Below are 23549 nucleotides of genomic sequence, written 5' to 3' on the forward strand. Positions count from 1 at the left end.
GTTGTGCAGCTGGAGCAGCAGAGGCAGCAGCTGCTGTCAGAGAGGCAGAATTTCCACCTAGAGCAGGTGAAGTATGCTGAGATAAAAGCTCGACAGCAACTAGAGCAGCAGCAACAGGGTGGAGCGTCACAGAGCGGTGGAGCGGTGTTCGACCCTTCCAACCACGGTACAGTTTCTTACACACACCCACTTTAAAACACATCGAGTAATGATGATCAGTCCACAGTGTCAGTGTTCAATGTACATTCAAACTTGTGGCAGTTTAAATGACGGATATGAGTAAACTGACTTTCAGAAGTGTTTCTAAAAATGTTTCTGAAGCAATTACCCTAAAAAAAAACTTTGTAGACTGTTTTTATTAAAAGCATTTTTGGCTCTGTCCCAAATCACACACAGCTGTTCTACATCGGAAACTGTATGACCAAAAGTAAGTGAACACCTGACTATGAGCTTGTTAAACATCCCATTCCACAACCATAGCTTTATTATAGAGGCCTCTACTTTTCTGAGAAGCATTTCCACAAGATTTTGGAGCATGTCTGTTAAAATTGGTGAGGTTAGGCATCACTGATGGAACAGAAGTCTTGGCTGGTAATCAAAGTTCCAATGATACTCACTGAGGTTATTTTCAGATGCTTTTCACCAAACTGATCATGTCTTATTGGTTTGTGCACAAGCCCACAAATAGTCTGTCAAAAGAGTGCACTACTAATGATGTCGTTAGTGCCGTCTTTCTATCTAGTGCTTAGTTTGCAACATGGTACATCTTTAGCCTTTAAATTACGTTTGCATGCAGACTAGGTAAAGGTACTGTAAGTGCAGTTTTACCATTAGAGTCGCTAGTTACATCATATACGTATGTCCCAGTGTTCTACCTAATGGTACCAAAACAGTTTAAAAGTTACCATAATAGCTTTGATTTTATGTAGGTTATGTACAGTGGTGTTAAAAAAAATAGCAGTGATTTTAAAAAAGTGAATAAAGCACAAAATCATTCTAATAACTTTTATTTCCATAAATGCAAATGCACTGAAAATACTACACTTTTAATTCTAAATCAAAACATTAACAAAATGTAGCCAGTTTGTGTTAATCCTTTACAGAAAGTTAAGAAACATGAATATTAGGCTGTTCAAAAAAATAGCAGTGACAGCATTTTTCTTTAAAAACTCAAAAAATGTATCTATAAACTGAAAATGTTTGAGGTTTCACTTTACTTTAAATTACTGAACTAATATTTAGTGGCATAACAATTGTTTCCGAGATCTGTGTTGCATGGAGTCCACCAACTTCTGGCACCTCTGAACAGGTATTCCAGTCCAGGATGATTAGACTACATTCCACAGTTCTTCTGCAATTTTGATTTTGCCTCAAAAAAACATGTTTCAGATATCAGAACACAAGTTCTCTATGGGATTGAAGTCAGGGGATTGGGCTGGTCACTCTTATTACCTCAATCTTGTTTGTCTGTAATCAAGATGTTTTGGGTCACTGTCATGTTGAAACACCCATTTTAAGGACATTTCTTCTTTGACATAGGGCAACATGATCTCCTCAAGTATTCTGATATATTTAAACTGATCCATGATCCCTCGTATGTGATAAATAGGCGTAACACCATGGTATGAAAAACATCCCCATATCATTATTTTGTACCACCTTCACAGTGAACTTTGACTTGAATTCAGTGTTCGGGGGTCGTCTGACATACTGTCTACGGCCACTAGACCCAAAAAGAACAATTTTGCTTTCACCAGTCCACAAAATGTTGAGCCATTTCTCTTTGGACCAGTCAATGTGATCCTTGGCAAATTTTACCCCATTCAGGACACGTCTTTTTCTTAACAACGGGACTTTGCAAGGAGTTTTAGCTGGTAAATTGGCTTCACTTAATCATCTTCTGTACTTACTGGTAACTTCAGATGTTCCTTGATCAATCTGGAGGTGATCACTGGCTGAACCTTTGCCATTCTGGCTATTCTTCGATCCTTTCGAACAGTAGTTCCACGCTTCCTTCTGCATCTTTCAGGTTTTAGTTGTCACTTCAAGGCATTTGAGATCATTTTAGCTGAGCAGCCTAGAATCTGCTGCACTTCTCTGTATGTTTTTCCCTCTACAATCAACTTTTTAATCAAAGTACGCTGTTCATCAGAACAATGTCTGGAACAACCCATTTTACCCAGTATTTTAGAAGAAAATGTGCTATGACCAACCTGTGCAACATTTGCCACCTTACTACCTTAAATAAGGGCCAAAATTGACACCCGTTCTTCTGCAGAATGAATGACTTCACCAATTAAACTCCTCACTGCTATTATTTTGAACAAGCCCCTTTTAATCAATGTTTCGATTACTCAGAATGAGTGGCATGCATGTCCTAATTGTTGGGTTTGTTTTGTTTTCATTACTCTACTACACTTTCAAGTAAATTTTTTGCTATGTAGAAATATCATTTCTGCTAAAAACAGTGATTTATCAGGTTAATGGTGTTGGACTGCTATTTTTTTGAACACCACTGTAAGTGCACAGTTTACAAGCTACCGGTTGTTAACCTAAACATAGAGTACAATTAGCATAGCAGCCCTTAAAAGGCATCATTAATATGTAATATGGATTTGCTTGTTGTGTTTGACTGGTTCAAAATGATGGCACCCAGTAAGTATTCACTCTCAAGATCCCACCAGATTGTTCAGGCTCCTAGGTCTAAGGTTGGATCCTCCACCATTGGGAATTGGTTTCTTTTCTGTATTAACATCCTCCTATTGTTGTAACACCATACCTGCAATTGGTGTTTATTGAAACTCTATTTACTTTCCAAATAGTTTGTTGACATGCATGTGACATCAAATTGTAAATTAAGATCCTTGGTGACCTTAAAATAAGTCTAATAACAATTGCCACGTGGGATAAAGGCGTTTTCATGTGTTTAGATAATAGACAGTGGCTCCAAAAATAGCTAGAGATTAACACTCTTGATAATAGTCATGCCATGTTTCATTTGTGTATTTTATGATCCTCTTGATTATGGATCTGGGAATTTATGCTCAGTTCCCTTATATTTAAACCAGTTAAACACATGCAAATGATCTTAATTGTACCCATGCATTTTTATTTGTTTAAAGACTCTGTCCCTATTCCCCTTACTGGCCCCGTAATCAAAACAAGTGTGCTGCTAAATTAGTCGTAGCCTGTGTACCTTTGAATGAATTACTTGAATGGAAAATAGGACAATTGTGTTGACATCACGCCACTTTTAAAACAGATATAACAAGCAAGTCTGCATAGCTGTGTAACTGCAGCAAAAGGTTGGTTTGAGCGCTACATATTAACATTATTGTTTTGCTTACAGTTGTGGTAGTGAACATTTCGTATTAGGGGCAGGTGTGCATATCTCTAATTTGTCCTGCGCTTGCTTTTGTTGCAGACATTTTCTGTAAGGTAACAAGAGCCAGCCTTTTCCTTTTCCTTTTTTAAGTGAAAATTAAGTAATACTTGGTTGATGTGCCTTTGGCAGCAATTACAGCTTCAATGCATCTTGGGAAAGAAGCTACAAGCTTGGCACACTTGTTTCTGGACATTTTTGCCCATTCCTCTTGGCATATCCTTGCAAGCTCCGTCAGGTTTGATGGGGAGCGTCGATACACAGCCATTTTCAGCTCCTTCCACAGATGTACAATTGGATTCAGGTCTGGGCTCTGGCTGGGCCACTCGGGGACATTCACAGACTTTCTCTAAAGCCACGCCTTTGTTCTCTTGGCTGTGTGCTTCGGGTCTTTGTCATGTTAAACCTTCGCCACAGTCTGAGGTCCAGAGCTCTCTGGAGCAGGTTTTCTTCAAGGATCTCGGTGTACTTAGCTGCATTCATCTTGGTATTCAGGCCAAAAAGTTCAATTTAGGTCTAATCATACCAGAGAATCTTGTTTCTCATGGTTTGAGAGTCCTCTAGGTGCCTTTTGGCAAACTCCAACAGGCTGTCATGTGCCTTTTACTAAGGAGTGGCTTCCGTCTGGCCACTCTACCATAAAGGTGTGATTTGTGGAGTGCTGCCTGGATGGTTGATCTTCTGATAGGTTCTCCCATCTCCACAAGGATACACTGGAGCTCTGTCAGAGTGACCCTTGGGTTCCTGCTCACCTCCCTGGCCAAGGCCCATCGTCCCTGATTGCTCAGTTTGGCCGGGCGACCAGGTCTAGGAAGATTTTCGGTGATTTTTGGTGAACTCCTGCCATTTACGAATGATGGTGGCCACTGTGCTCTTTGGGACCTGTAAAGCTGCAGCAATTTTTCTGTACCCTTCTCCAGATCTATGCCTTGACACTATTCTGTTTCTGAGGTCTGCAGATAATTCCTTTGACCCCATGGCTTGGAGTTTGCTCTGATATGCACCGTCAACTGTGGGCTCTTATATAGGCAGGTGTTGGCAATTCCCAATCATGTCCAATCAATTGAACTCCAATTAAATTGTAGAAACATCTCAAGCAGTATCAGTGAAAACAAAATGCACCTCAGCTCACTTTTGGGTGTCATATCAGAGGGTGTGCAGACTTGTGTACATATGATATTGTACATTTTGATTTTTAATAAATTTGCACAAATGTCTAAAAACCTGCTTTCACTTTGTCATTGTGTAAAATTTTGTGACAAAAAATTAACTCAATCTATTATACAGGGTGGGCCATTTATATGGATACACCTAAATAAAATGGGAATGGTTGGTGATATTAACTTCCTGTTTGTGGCACATTAGTATATGGGAGGGGGGAAACTTTTCAAGATGGGTGGTGACCATGGCGGCCATTTTGAAGTCGGCCATTTTGGATCCAACTTTAGTTTTTTCAATGGGAAGAGGGTCATGTGACACATCAAACTTATTGAGAATTTCACAAGAAAAACAATGGTGTGCTTGGTTTTAACGTAACTTTATTCTTTCATATAAATGGCCCACCCTGTAGAATGAGTCTGTAATGTAATAAAATGTGGAGAAGGTGACGGAAGTGTGCAGACTTTCCGGCTTGACTGTAGGTAAAATGCTCATTACATGGTGTATAATGTAATGGCATTGTAGAACTTGATGGTACACTTATGTCCAATGAAATACTTTTTAGATGTGTGACTGGAGCTGTCTTTCACAGATGTGCATTTGTTTCATCCTGGTCAGGTCCAGTGCAGGTCCGGTTCCACAAGAAAAACTGTTCGCGAGGCAGGAATATGAATCTGAACATGGTGCTAATTTAGCCTTGGGCCATTCTAACCACCCGAAAATCCTCTATCTCAGCAGTGCTGAGATTTTAACCTGGATTTCAGCGGTGGTGGACTATCTTATTAGTTTGCTGCACCACCCACACACGTTGTGTTACTGCTATAGATGATTAATTGTTTTGTGTGCTTGGTTCATGCATGGTTTCTAATTATTTATTTATTTTTTTGTATGTAGACTCAACTCCACCTTCCTCGCAGTCTGAAGGGGCACCCATCTCTCGACCCCCAGTGGAGAGCTAAAATCTCACCCCTTCACCAGTCACCTTCCTGGATATTTCAGCTATATATAATTACACAAACGTTACAGCTTTTTTCAACTATGGTTCTTATTCACATTTCATATGGCCTAATTCATAAATAAATGTTTCAAAACTTGTGACATTTGTAAATGTTTTATGCTACAATGTTAATCGATTGTATTTGTGGGGTATTTTTTGTTTGCACTTTGTTTGTAGCTTAAATTTTGTATTAATGAAATCCAGCACTCATGAAACAATAAGGAAAATAAGTGAATAAACTTTCTAGAAAATTAAGCCTATTTAAGCCACATTTATTTAGAAGGAAAATGCCATTACATTTGTGATTCATTTTTTGTTGTTTGCTGTCATCAGAGTTGATGCTTTGTTTAAAGAAATGCTGCTTCCACTGAACACAAAGGCTTATACACAATACTAAAAGATTTTTGAGAAAATCTACAAAACAATAAGCTGCAGTTGGGTCCATCCTTGATTAATGACAGATTTTACTAATCTGATGTTGCCTGACCTGATACAGATCATTCACATGAACAAGGGACTCAAAATTAGTGCAGTTGTAGCCTAGTGGTTAAGGTATTGGACTAGTAATTTAAATGTTACTGGTTCAAGCCCCATCGCTGCCCTTGAGCAAGTCCCTTAACCCTCAATTGCTTAGACCAGGGGTGCCCATACTTTTGTAGCTTGAGATCTGCTATTTCAGTCGACAGGTCATCACGATCTACTTTTTAAGGTTGGCCTCATCATTTTTCAAAAATGCTTTGTAGCTTTTTAAAATTTACTTCAGTTGCCTATATTGATATTCAGCATTACAGGGCAAGCCTGGTTCCAGTGTCACAAACACTGGGTGCAAGACAAAAATACACCCTGGAAAAGGCGCGTCAAACCATTGCAAAGCATCACACACACATTTATTCACTCACTTGGACATACAGGTGCAATTTAGAGCAGCAACTACACCTACTGGCACGTTTTCAAACCCGGAGAAAAGCCACACAGGCATGGGGAGTATACATGCACCAGTTCGTTTTAACCTGTAATAAATTGCATTTCTCAATGTCCACTTGGTGAAGGCAAACCGCAAATTAGAGAAACAGTGGCCACATTTCATGTCGATCACGTTGACCTTTTAAAATGAGGCGTGATCTCCCAGCGTGCACTGTGCGATCGACTGGTAGATCGCGATCGACGTATTGAGCACCCTGGCTTAAACAATATACTCTCACAGTACTGTAAGTTGCTTTGGATAAAAGTGTCTCCTAAATGCCAAACATGTAAATGTAGTGAACTTTTGTGGCATAATAATAAGAGCTACCAGCAGTGCCTGAGTTCATATCCTGTGGGCGGAGTATCAGTGAACCCTTATTGCTGGTTCCAAGCCCAGATGTAAGGGTGCATCAGTAAGGGCATCTGATGTAAAAACTGCACCAAATCAAACATGCAATCAAATTATCCACTGTGGCGACCCCTAATTGGAGCAGCCTAAAGTAATCATTCAAAGGACACAAAATTAGAGCACCTAATCTGTTATTATTTTGCATAACTTTAGAATTTGCTTGGTTACTGTGCACATGTGAGTATCATTGATATTTGATGATATTTTAATGAATAATAATTTCCCCTTTGTTTGAACCCTGTAACTGATAGTCATTAGTCAGTGGTTAACCAATAACTAACAAGTTTACAGCAACGCTTTAAAATATCAAACACATCAATTCCTTTATGTCAACAAGCCTTTGGCCCATATTAAATACAAACCCCATTTCTGAAAAAGTTGGGAAATTTTGGGTATGCATTTAGAAGGTGTTGGTAAATAATCTGCCAACAGATTAATTAACATTATATCCCTAAATAATGAAGACTGGTTTACATTAGCATTGAACACAATGTATGTACAGTATACAGTGCCTTGCAAAAGTATTCAGCCCCCTTGAACTTTTCAACCTTTTGCCACATTTCAGGCTTTAAACATAAAGATATGAAATTGTAATTTTTTGTGAAGAATCAATAACAAGTGCGACACAATTGTGAAGTGGAACGAAATGTATTGGATATTTTAAACTTTTTTTAGAAATAAAAACCTGAAAAGTGGGGCGTGCAATATTATTCAGCCCCTTTACTTTCAGTGCAGCAAACTCACTCCAGAAGTTCAGTGAGGATCTCTGAATGATCCAATGTTGACCTAAATGACTGATGGTGATAAATAGAATCCACCTGTGTGTAATCAAGTCTCCGTATAAATGCACCTGCTCTGTGATAGTCTCAGAGTTCTGTTTAAAGCGCAGAGAGCATCATGAAGACCAAGAAACACACCAGGCAGGTCCGAGATACTGTTGTGGAGAAGTTTAAAGCCGAATTTGGATACAAAAAGATTTCCCAAGCTTTAAACATCTCAAGGAGCACTGTGCAAGCGATCATATTGAAATGAAGGGAGTATCAGACCACTGCAAATCTACCAAGACCCGGCCGTCCCTCTAAACTTTCAGCTCAAACAAGGAGAAGACTGATCAGAGATGCAGCCAAGAGGCCCATGATCACTCTGAATGAACTGCAGAGATCTACAGCTGAGGTGGGAGAATCTGTCCATAGGACAACAATCAGTCGTACACTGCACAAATCTGGCCTTTATGGAAGAGTGGCAAGAAGAAAGCCATTTCTCAAAGATATCTATAAAAAGTCACCTGGGAGACACACCAAACATGTGGAAGAAGGTGCTCTGGTCAGATGAAACCAAAATCGAACTTTTTGGCCACAACGCAAAACGTTATGTTTGGCATAAAAGCAACACAGCTCATCACCCTGAACACACCATCCCCACTGTCAAACATGGTGGTGGCAGCATCATGGTTTGGGCCTGCTTTTCTTCAGCAGGGACAGGGAAGATGGTTAAAATTGATGGGAAGATGGATGGAGCCAAATACAGGACCATTCTGGAAGAAAACCTGTTGCAGTCTGCAAAAGACCTGAGACTGGGACGGAGATTTATCTTCCAACAAGACAATGATCCAAAACATAAAGCAAAATCTACAATGGAATGGTTCACAAATAAACGTATCCAGGTGAAAATGGCCAAGTCAAAGTCCAGACCTGAATCCCATCGAGAATCTGTGGAAAGAGCTGAAAACTGCTGTTCACAAACGCTCTCCATCCAACCTCACTGAGCTCGAGCTGTTTTGCAAGGAAGAATGGGCAAAAATTTCAGTATCTCGATGTGCAAAACTGATAGAGACATACCCCAAGCGACTTGCAGCTGTAATCGCAGCAAAAGGTGGCGCTACAAAGTATTAACGCAAGGGGGCTGAATAATATTGCACGCCCCACTTTTCAGTTTTTTATTTCAAAAAAAAGTTTAAAATATCCAATAAATTTCGTTCCACTTCATGATTGTGTCCCGCTTGTTGTTGATTCTTCACAAAAAATTACAATTTCATATCGTTATGTTTAAAGCCTGAAATGTGGCAAAAGGTTGAAAAGTTCAAGGGGGCTGAATACTTTTGCAAGGCACTGTATATACTCACTTTTTAAGCCGCTTTTCCTAATCAGGGTTGCAGGGGGGTGTTGGACTCTATCCCAGCTCTCAATGGGACACAGAAACACCCTGGACGGCATCAGTCCATTGCAGGGCAGACACACAAACACATTCATATCCTAATACACACATCTAAGAGCAAGTATCTCCAACTTACTTGACTGCATGTCTTTGGACTGTGGGAGGAAACCCACGTGAACATGGGGAGAACATGCAAACTCCACACAGAAAGGACCCAGACCACTACACCTGGGTATCGAACCCAGGACCTGCTTGCTATGAAGTGACAGTGCTTCCCGCCGTGTCACCTGTATATACGTATATACAGTATATATATATTCACTCTTTGCTATAATGTATATGTATTTTAAGATGCGTTAAAATTAGTATATTAATGGCGCAGGTGGCGCAGCAGTAAAACACGCTAGCACACCAGAGCTGACATTTCGAAACTTAGCTCTGCCATCCAGCTGGGCTGGGCGCCTACATGAACAACGATTGGCTGTTGTTCATACAGGATGGGAGCCGGATAGGGACTCCTCATAACTGAGGCAATTACGACCTCTGCTGGCCAATTGATGGTGCCTGCACAGAGTCGAAGGATAATGCGTTGATCAGGGTGTGGCTCTCCATACATTGGGTAATTGAATATGTTAAAAGTTGGGAGGAAAAAGGGAGAAAATGCAATTAGTATATTAATAAAATTATTTCCTCGCAGTAATGAAATCCAAATCAGAAACATGTACAAATGCCTGATTCTTTCTGGTGCTGCCATGTTCCCCCTTGCTGCTTCATCAACGTGCAGTTTTGTGCTCCTCTGTGTTTCTTGGTGAGTCTTTTTCCTAAACTTTTAAAAGGAAATTGACAGATTTTATATTAAAAGTTTTTTGTTTTTGTTTTTTTTAAATAATGAAAACAAAACAAAGCTGTTTCTTTTTAAATATGGAGTTATTTCGGATTAACAACTGTATTTACATTAGTTATATCTATTTAAAGGGAAAACATGTTAACATGTTGCTATGGAAAAGAAACCAAACTTTTGCCTTGCTGGCTTAAACAGTGTTCCCTTTGTTTAGTGTCCAGCCTAATACAGAGAGTTTTGCATATTTAGTCCAAATATGAGTTTTGTACGAATGGTAACCAGTCCTCATGTAACAGATATGAAGAACTCTAATGCAAAGAAAAACTCAGACACTTCTTAGACAAACAAATATATCATATAGCAAATATATCAGATAATTCTTAGAACTACAAAGACAACCCAGACCAACTCTTTGGTGCTATGATTCCTGAAACGACAAAGGTGAACCCTTTTCTTGGATTACTAGAACAATATACATGTGGGGCAAGAAGCAGGAAGACAAAGATAAAGAAAGGCAGATAAACAAAAGAACAAGGGCATAGTGAAATAAACCTATGCTAATGCTTGCGACTAATGTTAATGGATAATGCTAACTACAACAAAACTGGAAAGAGTTCCTAAACTAATCTAGTCGATACAAACTTGTAGCATAGGCAGTATAGGCAAATGCAAGGGCCTGACGTCCATCCATAGGGGTGCCACAATTGAGGGATTTAATTTTTTGAGGGATTGTTTTTTTTTACTAATACTATTATTTCAAAATATTACATATAACTTACATAATAACTTCATAGTCTAATAATATAAGCTCTAATATTTTCTGTGATGTGTGTGTTGCCCGTCTGGCATCTTCCTGGCACATCAAACCCCCTCACCTTACGCTTTTGTTAGATTTAACCTGCCTGTGGAGGAGGGGCACTGCCAGTGAATGAATGACAGGATATTATAATCGTCAATGGACATTGTCTCAAAGCAACTTTACAGAATCCAGGACCAACATACCAAAAACCCCTATTGAGGGCAACAGTGGCAAGGAAAAACTCCCTTAAAATTACAGGAAGAAACCTTGAGAGGAACCAGACTCAGCAGGGACCCCCATCCTTCTTGGGTGGCTTGGAGGATACTTTGAATAAATAGAATTTACACAAATCATACACAAACAAAATTAAATTGAACTGAAAGTTATAACTAACAAAAAAATAATTGGAGTTCTTCATTATTCAGTCCAGTCTGTGATAAAGTCCATTGTAAGTTCTGGACATTTTTGGTGCAAAGAAGGCAGGCTAGAAGGTCTCACAGAGTAGTACATTATGCCATGTTCTAAAGTGGTCAGCTGACCAGAATTTTACCAGGAATGCATTGACGACTCCACCAGGAGGTCACAAAAGAAGAACATCTAATGAAGTGTAGACCTCACTTGCATTAGATATAATCACAATTTTACAATAAAAAAAGATACTGGGTAGAAACAGCATCAAAGAGAATTGCAAAGTGCAAACCACTGCTAATTAAAAAAAAAAGGCTTATTTGCCAAAGAAAAAACATCTGGATTACTTCTAAGACCTGTGTTATTATATTCTGTAGCCTAATGATTTAAAGGTGGAACTTGTCATAATTGATGCAACCATGAATTCTGCTCTCTTTCAATAGATCCTGGAAAATGTCCGCCAGTTAGTTTGTGACGTAAAGGTCAAGCCTGGTTGGGTTATACGGCAGGACAATGCACAAGTCTTTTTTTTAAACTGCTCAACAGAAAAAGTAAGGTTTTGTAGTGGCAGTGTCAAAGTCTAGTTTGAATCCCGTTGAGAAAAAACTTATTTGGGAGGTTTATGCTCAAAAACCATCCAGTGGTATAAACAATTCTGCAAAGATGAGTGGGCCAAAATTCTTCTGCAGTGATGTAAAAGACTCATTGCAGGTTATCAAAAATGTTTAATTGCAATTGTTACAACAAGTTATTAAGTGTAGAGGGCAATTACTGTTTCACAGCACTGTGTATTCTTTTTTCAACATCTCCCTATAATCTGTATTTTTTGTTTGCGTCAGTGTTTTTATTATTGGCGGTTTTATTATGTATTGATTAAGTATTTGTTAAAAAAGCACATTATGTTTAAATTGCCCAGATGGTTGCCAGTTATTAATACAGTGTTGCATCCACAGCTCAGACCTTGCTTGTGCTAAGCTTTATACAGTGATTTGTATGGTTGTAAAGCACAGTCATCCAAAAGGTACACCTTCTAGCTGTCACATCTAGCTGTAATGCAATTGCACCCTAAACATTCTACAAAAGATAAAAGAACCCTTTTGGAAGCTTTCTTTACACAGCAGAACAACTCAGTAACTACTGATAGCACTCCTGTCATGCAGTAAAAGTTTGACCAGCAGCTGTTTGTTAGTTTGTTTGTTTATTAGGATTTTAACGTCATGTGTTTTACACTTTGGTTACATTCATGACAGGAACGGTAGTTACTCATTACACAAGGTTCATCAGTTCACAAGTTTATATCAAACACAGTCATGGACAATTTTGCATCTCCAATTTACCTCACTTGCATGTCTTTGGACTGTGGGAGGAAACCGGAGCACCCGGCGTAAACCCACACAGACACGGGGAGAACATGCAAACTCCACACAGAAACCATCCCACCTGGGGATCGAACCCAGGACCTTCTTGCTGACCAGCAGCTGTAACAGAAGGTTAATTAATTAAATATGTTGCTGCTAACTTTGCTGCCTTAAGATGACTGTTTATGCAGTTTGTTTCAGTTTATTTTAGTGTGTGTGTTTGTGCATGTGCCTGCTCTTTACTCAAAATTCAAGGTTTTCATTACACATACTTGCTCACAAACGTGCTGTTAAGCAGGTAGAAGTTTCTCCACAAGTGGGAGCGCTTTAACAACACTGTATTTTTGTTGTATTTATATAAGAAGGATCCTTTGCCCAGTAAAACAGAACTGTCAGTGTAAGCACCATCAACAGTGTTAAAGTATTCTGATCCACTTTAATAATTATAACAAAAGATAGAATTAGTGATTGATTGGTGGTCTAGCTATAAATCAAGGGTCAAGCAATAGAAAGCAATAGAAATTCAATGAGAGACCAATTTTAAATGGCAGTAAAATTGACCAATTATATCTTCTAAATGGATGGGCTTTGTTATTGCTTACTTAATGACAAGTATTACTATACTTTATACTATACACTATACTCAAAGTCAAGCGCAGTGTACTCTACACATCAGAGGACATGTCATCAGCGAGTCATGGTTCAGTACCGATGATTTTACATGATTATGTGACTTTATTGAGTATAGTTCAGTAATGATCCCAGTTTGAATAAAAGATTGTCTATTATGTTAACATACAGTAAATATAAAAATATATGTATATGTCTTTTATTCCAAGATCTTTTATGCCTGGTGGTCTGATCCTTCTTTTTAAACAAGGGTGGTCCTATTCTTTATTCTGTGATAGTGTTACTGATAGTATTTAGTAGCTGATAGGCTAACTGATTATTTTTTATTTAAGATCAATTAAAACATCCTCAGTTTTAAACCTTGATGAAAACTGTGTGTTTATCTCTTATTTACAGTGGAATTCATCAAGTCTAGTCAGAACTAATCAGTGAGCTGACCCTGGCCATGCAGATAAACTTAACTTTGTTATCTATTAACTCAGTTTCATTAATCTATTATTTTAGATTTAACTTCCAATTTGTGACAGTAGTGGGGGCACCTTATCTTCCACTGGTGCTGTATACTGGTGATATATTTTCCCCATGTTTTCATTGTTTTCTGCCAAATTCCAATACATCTGATCAGCCAAAACATATTTGGTGTAGAAAGTTGGTGTTAATTTTGGAGCTACACTAAGGAATTTTGCATTTTTTAATTTATTTACACATTTAAACAAGAGTCAAACCTAACTGTTCGTTTTTGAAGCAAAAATGGGATAGCATTTGTTCTAAAAATAGTGCTGAATAAAACCTTATTGAACATGGTCCTCAGTGCTGTGCTGTTAACATTGTCTATAATTAAAGCTTAAGCTTTGCTTTCTTCTTTTGTCTGTGAGGCTTAAAAGCTACTGTAAACCATATTCAGATTTTTTTTCGTCCTTAAAGATCTTATCTATACAAGGCTTATCTATAATTTGTAACAGCGTTAATATTTGCGCTGAACAGAGAGAAAGCGCACTGCACGCAAACACAAAAGGCTAAACGGATCGCGAACGAGTGAATTCTTTGAGTCGACTCTTAATTCACTATCAGAAGCTGAGTCGCGTTAAAGAGCCGTTATAAGTCAAAGATCGCAAGACAATGGCATCAAAGATTTATTGATGAACTAAAATTGAGTTTAATATATTCTAACCTCACATTATGATGCAAAACAAATTAATAAATAAAATAAAAATCCTAATGCATGTCATTCAGTAACAATTCAAACATTTACATTCTTAAATTTGTAATAAACAATACACATTGAAGTGCTATGGTGTAATAACTGACCAACCATGTTAAATGTTATATATTGTTAGGGGTTGTATGTACTAACGCATCTTGTGATCTAATTTATTTCTTTTTATATAGCCTATAAAACACAATGTATTTGTTTGTTTGTTTATTAGGATCAGTTCACAAGGTTATATCGAACACAGTCATGGACAATTTAGTATCTCCAATTTACCTCACTTGCGTGTCTTTGGACTGTGGGAGGAAACTGGAGCACCCGGAGTAAACTTACGCAGACACGGGGAGAACATGCAAACTCCACACAAGGACCCGGACCGCCCCACCTGGGGATTGAACGCAGGACCTTCTTACTGTGAGGCGACAGTGCTACCCACTGTGCCGCCCAAAACACACACAATGTAACATGTTATTTAACATGTGTTGTTTAACAATTTGAGCTATACATTTGCCCCAAAATATAGGCTGTGAAAATCCCAAATATGCTATTTGCTGTAAAATTCAAAATGTAAGATTTGTGTTTAGCGATTTAACATTTTTCATTCATGTAGCGTATGAAATGAGGCAGTCCTAGCAATCATATGGCATTATATGGCATCATAATAACGTTAGTGTAACAGACTTTTATGTGTAGTGTGCTGACAATGTTTGATGTATTTGTTTATGTTTTAAGTGCATTCTGTCCCTTTTAGGATTTCACAGTCAATGAAAAAGTGTGCTTCTCTACACACATGATCATCTCTCCGTAGTCTGTGCTCAAAACGCAAGCCAGTAAAGTATTATGCTCCCGATAGTTTGTCTATGTACAGTTTCTTTCTTTCTTTATAAACTCTAAAGACGCTTGGTTACACGAGCAGTCGGTTAGACGAAATTTAGTTTGGAAAACTCCCAACTGATTCTGTGGATGCAGAGAAGGGGGGTGTGAAAACACGGATTTACGGAGTATTTACTTATCCGTTAAGTTAGGCTGTGCTATGTATTGTAGCTTCCATTGATTCTAGCTGGTTGTCAAACTGGCCCCGCTGGCTTCCCCCTAGAACCGCCACTGGCATGTTCTCCCTGTGTCTGCGTGGGTGTCCTCCGGGAGCTCCGGTTTTCTCTCACAGGTCAAAGACATGCAAGTGAGGTGAATTGGAGATACTAAATTGTCCATGACTGTGTTTGATATTAAAATTTGAACTGATAAATCTTGTGTAACCAGTAATTACCTGTCCGGTCATGAATATAATCAAAGTGTGTAAAACATGATGTTAAAATCCTAATAAATAAATAAACTGTATAAAAAGTCGTTTGCGGCTTCAAAGAGTCGACTCTTAGTATTGAGTTGAGTTAGTTGATATGATTCACTAAAAAGAGCCGAACTGCCTACATTATTGAGTTGAGTCAGTTGATATGATTCACTAAAAAGAGCCGAACTGCCTACACCACTCTTACACGCGTGAAAACAAGTGCGCTCAGGCGGTTAATTTAGTGACTGTATAGTGAACAGATTAAATAGTGCACATTATAGGCCGTACACACCGTTATTTGTGTACACAATGTAGTGCGCCACTATAGTGAGTGGTAGCCATTTAGGATTCTTTTGGAACTAGATTAACATATTCAAACGCAGAGCTCGTTCAGTCCTAGTTCAGGGTTAGTGTGAGCTCAGTTCAAACGGAGACGTTTCTGTCCTTCAGGCGTTTTTGTTACCTTAAAGTGGGCGGAATTTGTAATGTGGGAAGAATGTCAATGTAGGAGTAACAAACAGATGAAAAACTGAAGGACTGACAAACAAACGTCCGGAGATGTCATGGGGAAAAACGAAAAAACCTGAACCAACACGGGAGGAAATTAGCTTCGGTTAAAATTAGGATTTTTTGTATTTTATTTTGGTTTGAATTTTATAAATTACATTTCACACTTTTGGAACTCGTTTTATTTGTTATAAAATGAACTACAGGTGGACGCTGTTCACTCCAACCCTGCTGTCCAGCATCCTTCTTCTGTACACGGTTCCTTTGTGTGCACACGGTAAGAAATGATTAGTATTGTTTATTCACCTCACACTTTCTATAATTTCTTTATACATAGTCACTTTAAAATGATGTGTGATGTTAAATAGGTCACAAGATACAACATACATTCAGCTGTCATTACATTATCTGACACAGCCTACGCATCGCATGGTTCGGTGTGTAGCACTGTCGCCTCATAGCAAAAGTCCTGGGTTCGATTCCCAACTGTGTGGAGTTTGTATGTTCTCCCCGTGTGGCGTGGGTTTCCACTGGGAGCTCCGGTTTCCTTTATTTAGTAGGATCAGTTTAAGTTTAATGTCAGACACAGTCATGGACAATTTTGAATCTCCAATTCACCTCACTTGCATGTCTTTGGACTGTGGGAGGAAACCGGAGCTCCCAGAGGAAACCCACGCAGACAGTGGTGGCCCCCCTAGGAATATAGTATATGTAACTCAAATTGAATATGAAAAAGAAACTCAAGAAAATGTAGACTGAAAACTGCATAAATAAAATCTATTGAATATCGACTGTTTCCACTTAATGCCCACAATGCACATTTGGGCAGAAAGTAACTGGCCCCTCTAACATAGCCTCTGGCCCCTGCCTGGACCCCCCACCTCACATGGTCTAGAAACGCCACTGCCGGGGAGAACATGCAAACTCCACATGGAAAGGAACCGGACCGCTCCACCTGGGGATCGAACCCAGGACCTTCTTGCTGTGAGGCGTCAGTGCTACCCAGAGATCCGGTTTCCTCCAACAGTTCAAAGACATGCAGGTTAATTGGAGATACTAATATTGCCTTCAGATGTGTGCGCTGAGGTGTGAATGTGTTTGTGTGTATTATCTGCCCTGCATTGGACTAACACCCCAATTGAAAGCTGTAAAATGCAATAAAAAGAAGAAATCGTGATTTATTAATTCTCTTAAATCTTTATTTACCTGACAAAAGTAGAAAAAAAGGTTTCCACTGTTTTCATTTATTATTGTGTTTTGTAGATACAAGCACATTTACAATTTAATGCCTGCAACATACTCCATAATGTTGAGGCAGAGACAAAATAAGAGTGAAAAGTTTCTAGAATATTTAAGTTACAGCATTCCATAATAAGCAGCTTAACTGGTAGAAACTGAAAATGATTGGCTTCCTATTGATCTTTTTTTCTAAACACTAATTGTAAGCCGTTTTATACACATTGACATTCTGGAATTTCACGTTGTGTTCACAGTTAAGCCTGCTTTGAAACTAGACTGACAAAGATTTTTTTTCTTAGTCTAGAAATGTTCCATTCACTCTTTGTCACCACCTCAAACCAATGTCCAGTTAAAAAAAAAACATTTTCCCCCCATTAACAGGGGCGACACGGTGGCTCAGTGGGTTGCACTGTCACCTCATAGCAAGAAGGTCTTGGGTTTGATTCCCAGGTGGAGCTGTCTCGGTCCTTTCTGTGTGGAGTTTGCATGTTCTCCCCGTGTCGGCGTGGGTTTCCTCCAACACTTCAAAGACATACAGGTTAATTGGAGATACTAAAATTGCCTTTAGGTGTGTGTAAATGTGTTTGTGTGTATTGGACTGGCACCCTGTCCAGGGTGTTTCTGTGTGCCTTGTGCCCATTGAAAGCTGTAAAATGCAATAAAAAGAAGAAACTGATTTGTTAGTTCTCATAAATCTATATTTACCTGAAAAAAGTAGAACACTTAATGTAAGCATTTTCTATACACATTGACAGATTGTGGAATTTGACATTGTGTTCACAGTTAATCTTGCTTTGAAACTAGATTGACAACAATCTTTTGTCTTAGTCTAGAAATGTTCCATTTACTCTCTGTCACCACCTCAACTAAATGTCCAGTTAAAAAAATAATTCCCCCATTAACAGTCACACAGCACACACAGCACAGCCTCACAGCAAGAAGGTCCTGGGTTTGATTCCCAGGTGGGGCAATGTGGGTCCTTTTTGTGTGGAGTTTGCGTGGGTTTCCTCCTAGAGCTCCAGTTTCCTCCCACAGTCCAAAGACATGTAAGTGAGGTGAATTGGAGATACAAAATTGTCTATGACTGTGTTTGACATTGAACTGACGAGTTCTGTGTAACTAGTAAATACCTCTCCTGTCTTGAATGTAACCAAAGTGTGTAAAACATGACGTTAAAATCCTTATGGTTAATTATCTTTAGTTTTCTAAGGTAACAGGCCTTTTTTTTAAATAGATTTGCCATTTTAAAATTATTCATACATTTAAATGATTTGCAAAGCCCATGGGTGAAAATATGCAAGCTATGCAAGAGAAAAACAAATTGTGTCTATTGTATACTTTACTAAAATGTCCAAGGAATGTGCCTACAACAAAGACTGCAAGCAAAATTCAACCTCAATAAATATTATGGTGATGTGTACAGAGTTGAATGAAAATATACAACAAGAAAAATATTTATTGATTAATCAATTTTGCTAACATAAGTTGACATCATAAACATCTAGGTCTCTTGACAAATGTCCCTGTCCCACAAAGTCAAGACTGCTAGTTCTGATTGCGGCTTTACCTATTAGAGTGGTTTGTGACTGGATTTTGCTTTTAGCTCCTGGAATGTCAGAAATACGTTCTTGAGAGTCAGGTGATATTTCAGGAAAGCAAAAGTGGTGGGAAAATACACACTAAAATCTTGTTAACACTAAAACACTAAAAATAGTCTAAATACTGGGTAATGACACTACATACATTCTGTTTCCAAAATACCACCTTACCAGGTTAAAACCTTTAACATAAGACTTACCTGGTACACATTAATTAATTTATCATTCTTTGCCTGTTGTACTATACCCTTTATCCTATTCAGGATCGTGGTGGGTCTGATTCACTGGGCAAAAGGTAGGAAACACCCCAGACAAGTCGCCAGTCCATCACGGGGCAACACACACACACACACACACACACATTCACATACATAATGACACTTTTCAGTAGTTTCAATTAACCTGAATGCAAACTCCTCAAAGAAGAGACCCAGACCGCTCCACCTGGGAATTAGACCAAAAACAGTCTAGTTTACTGTTTTCTCCTAAAGTAGGCCCTCTCTGGAGATGTAAAGGTCCATGAAGTTTCTTATAGATATTATGTGCATTTATTATTAACCATAAGTTTCAGCTTTGTTATCATGACATACATTCAGTTTCAGAGCAGACACGTCCATAAAACTTTTACATCTGTTAAAAAGTTGACTTAAATGTTTCTTCACATTGTGCTAGGTATTGAGTTGCTAAACTTAACTGTCGGTTTACTCAGCATGGTATGTTGGCTTAGGCGTGCTTTTACACTTCACACATACCAGGTACAATATTAAAAAATATGATATATTTTTATATATAAAGAATATAATACATATCTGCAATCTGACTGTATAAAGGTTTTCACTAAAGATATTTGGAAGTATTTTTTCCTGTAATATACTGTATTTGACCAAAAGTATGAGTTGGAAATCTCATTATTAAACCATGGACATTTAAATAGAGTTGCAATTTGCAGCTTTAACTGTCTCACTTCACTTTTCAGTGCAGGCTGAATGTTTTGACATTTTATGAAAATATGTACCCGATAAGTCAGAAAAGCATTTGTGAACTCACAATGGACAAGACTGCCTGTCTCATAATCAACATTTCAGGGCGATGTGCAGACAAGTGGAATTTATCCACAGCAAACTCATCAACCCTTTGCTTTGTGCACGGAGGCACAGTCATGCTGAAACAAATTGATGGCAGTGTTAGAGCATATCATTTTTTTTTAAATAACTGGTTTTGGCAGTTTATTATCATCATCAGTGTTATACTGCAGACATGTCACACAACAAATTTATCTAAAGATAAATTATTTACTCTATTTACAATTGAGACAAATGAGTAAGCATGGTGAAAAAGAGTATGTTTTTTGTTATATATCCAGTACCTCAGAAATGATTTTTCAAATTTTTAATTAAATAGTACTATATTGTATTATATACCATAATCAAAATATAAACACATATACTGTGGTAGAAGATTATGGGTATATTGCTTACCCCTAATACACAGGTAAAAATTGGGGTTAATATGTAGATAATGTTGCAAATTTTGTTTCAGTGATGCAAAAATAATGAATTCTGGCTAAAGTTAATTAATGAATTACTATTAAATATTATATGCCTTCTGGGTGCAGCAGTTTTATATGTCAGTTAATGGGACAGATTTTCAATACCTCTTCCCTTTGTTTTATGAAAATGTATTCCTTTTCTTTGTATTTGTCAGAGAAGTGTGTGCAAAATAATTCTGCTTGGGTTAACTTGTTCCAGCACATTCATTTTGTGATAGACATGAACTAGAGCAGTTTGTTTTATTCATGAACGATGTGTGTTAATCTTCCTTAAGTCCTCCCTTAAGTCTTATATTTTTGCTTGGAACACTATTCTCTTTCTAGCATTGACACTGTATAAGGTATAAATCCTAACAACACTCCTACACCCGATAAACTGAGGATTTATCCTTTTTCCTACTCAAAGATTTCACATTTTGATTCATTGTTCCATAACAACTTCTTTCAGCCATCAGTAGTCTTTCTGGGGTGCTGCATGACCCAGGCAAGCCACTTTTTATTATTTTGCCATCTTAGCAATGACTCACTTATCCCATACCCTGGCCCCCTTTTCATCTCATCCCCCCAGCCCCCTCTCCATCCCTTTCCCGAGAGCCTATTTTATCCCACCCACAACTACCAGTCCTCAAATCTCCAGAGTGGCACTTTCCAAAACACACTGATATATAATAGTAACACACTATGAACTGCGATACCCTATATGGCCAAATTAATAGTATAAAGTACTATTTAGTACTAAGTAAGTATAAACAACAGCCACTCTTTTGAGCATTTAAACATGAATCAAAAATTGGAAGGGATGTCCCAATACTTTTGCCCATAGAGTGTGCATACGCCCATAACTATAAAAGAAACATTTGATTTTTAGGAAATCATGTGTCTGTCATGTAAATAGCCATAGAGGCTAACATTCCACCCCTACTGCGTTCATCCAACACCCCCACTATTCATTCTTCTCAGTTTGATCAAATCCAGTCAAGTATTCAAACCACCCAAATATCAACCTTACCTACAACCAACCAGCTTTACTTGGCTAAGACACTTCAACCTGTACCATCTGACAATGCCTGATCTTTAAGTTTTCTTCCACCACCAACATTAATGCCCCATCTCTTTACCTCATTAGCTGTTCCAATCATTTCATCACTAGCTACCTGCTGCACAGCCTCAACCATTTTAATTGATAAATGAGGTTTGGGAGTGAGGGGTGAAAATGAGTGGAGAGCATCAGGTGGGCTAAAGTTAGTCAGTTGTCAGTCAGTTGTATACCCACAAAGTTCATGTGTACGGTAGTTGAATGTGGCAGGTGGGTTGTGGTTTGCCTCAAGACTGCAACATTCTGGCTCTGAATGTGCCTGGCATGGTTTAAACAACCATCTGCCACTGAGGTCTCCTGACAGCAGAGGTTGTCAGTGGGCATTAGTGTCAGAACGTTAGAGGTAGCACCCTGCCTAGCCTGGCCGTCTGGAACTGTAAATATAGGGTGAAAATATCTTATGGAATGTTAACACTAGAGCTGCACAACCTGTTAGACACAATTCAGTGTTACATGTAGCTTGGAGTTTGGTGAAATGTGAAGATACTGGGCATCAAACAAAGTACAAATAGCAACACACCAGAATCTTGTGTAATGCCTCTCCAAAATAGAAGTCCACAATAAGCAGCTACATTGATAACAGGTGAGAGAATCATGATTAGGTAAAACAAGGAACCACCAAAGGATCAGTCTTAACAAGCAATCATACATCATGGCTCACTACTTTGTGGCAAAGATAAAATGCCAGTCAGTTCAAAAAGAACATCTTCAATGCAATATTGCAAATATTTAGTCTTTTACCGTATAATATTGTGAAAACATTCAGGGAATCTGGAGAGATCTCAGTCCATGTAAGGCAAAGCCAGAAACCAGTGTTAAATGTGTGTGACTCTTTGAACTCCCTGACTACATTGCATGAGAAACCATCATGCTACTGTGATAATTTTAGCCACCTGGGCTCAGGAGTACTTCAGAAAACCATTGTCACTTTACACAGTCAACGCTGCATCAAGAAATGCAACCTGACACTTTGTTACACCAAGAGAAAGCCAATACATCAATTTTATTTAGAAACACCTCTGTGCCCAAGATGGTCTGAAAGACAGTGGAAACATGTGCTGAGGTCAGATAAATCCACGGTTCAGCTTGTTAATAGAAAGTTTTCTTTCCAACAATGAAGAGGACCATCCAGACTGTTATTAGTGAAAGGTGCAAAAGCCAACTGTCAAGAATCTGTCATAGTATGGCGGTGTATCAGTGCCCATGGAATGGGTAAATTGCATATGTGTGAAGATACCATATCTCTGATGTGTATATTGAGACTTTAGAAAGACACATGCTACCATTAAGGTAACGTCCTCTCCTCCTAGTTCATCACTATTTCAGCATGATTATTTTAGCAAGATGATGGCAGGCCTCCTTCTATATGCATTACAACAGTGTGGCTTCACAGACACAGAAACGGTGTGCTTGACTGACCTGTCTGCTGTCCAGATCTGTCTTTTATTAAAAATGTATTGTGCAGCATGAAGAGAAGAATCAAATAACCGTGACCATGGACTATTAAGCAGCTGAATTCTCATAGGCAATAATGGAGTAAATTTCCAATTGCAAAACTTCAAGAATTAGTGTCCTAAGTTCCCAAACCATTAAAAATCGTATTAATAGGAAAGCTGATGGAGCATAGGGGTAATCATGCCTCTGTCTCAACTTTTTGGAGTGTGTTGCAGTCATTAAATCCTAAATGTGTTTATATTTACAAAATACAATAAAGTTGATCAGGGAAAACATGGAAATTTTTCCTTTCAGCTTTAGTCAGTTAAATAAAGATTTAACAGAATTTACAAATCACAGATACATATTTTTATTGCATTTCACAAAATGTCCCAATTTTTCTGGAAATTAGGTTTGTAATTTACCTTTGTAATTTTGCATAAATGCTTTAGGAACTGTACATCTGGTGTCATTTACTAATCAGTACACTTACAGTGCTGTGAAAAAGTATTTACACAAAACACAAAAT

The 23549-nt window shown here is 38.3% G+C and overlaps 2 protein-coding genes across 4 annotated transcripts in view; both read left to right on the top strand.

The window, feature by feature from the left end:
• Positions 1 to 5635, top strand: part of smarcc1b (SWI/SNF related, matrix associated, actin dependent regulator of chromatin, subfamily c, member 1b) — a 31688-nt gene extending 26053 nt beyond the window's left edge. Inside the window, exons 26-27 of the mRNA XM_063011896.1 lie at positions 10 to 166; positions 5435 to 5635. Of these exons, the coding sequence (XP_062867966.1) occupies positions 10 to 166; positions 5435 to 5499 (222 nt within the window). The 3' untranslated portion in view covers positions 5500 to 5635. The remainder of the gene's footprint in view (positions 1 to 9; positions 167 to 5434) is intronic.
• A 10253-nt stretch (positions 5636 to 15888) lies between these two features.
• Positions 15889 to 23549, top strand: part of cspg5b (chondroitin sulfate proteoglycan 5b) — a 41344-nt gene continuing 33683 nt past the window's right edge. For all 3 annotated transcript variants that reach the window (XM_063011907.1, XM_063011915.1, XM_063011924.1), the window contains exon 1: positions 15889 to 16381. In XM_063011907.1, the coding sequence (XP_062867977.1) occupies positions 16300 to 16381 (82 nt within the window). In that variant the 5' untranslated portion in view covers positions 15889 to 16299. The remainder of the gene's footprint in view (positions 16382 to 23549) is intronic.

This window comes from Trichomycterus rosablanca, chromosome 2 (genome assembly GCF_030014385.1).
Source record: "Trichomycterus rosablanca isolate fTriRos1 chromosome 2, fTriRos1.hap1, whole genome shotgun sequence".
Classification (NCBI taxonomy): Eukaryota; Metazoa; Chordata; class Actinopteri; order Siluriformes; family Trichomycteridae; genus Trichomycterus; species Trichomycterus rosablanca.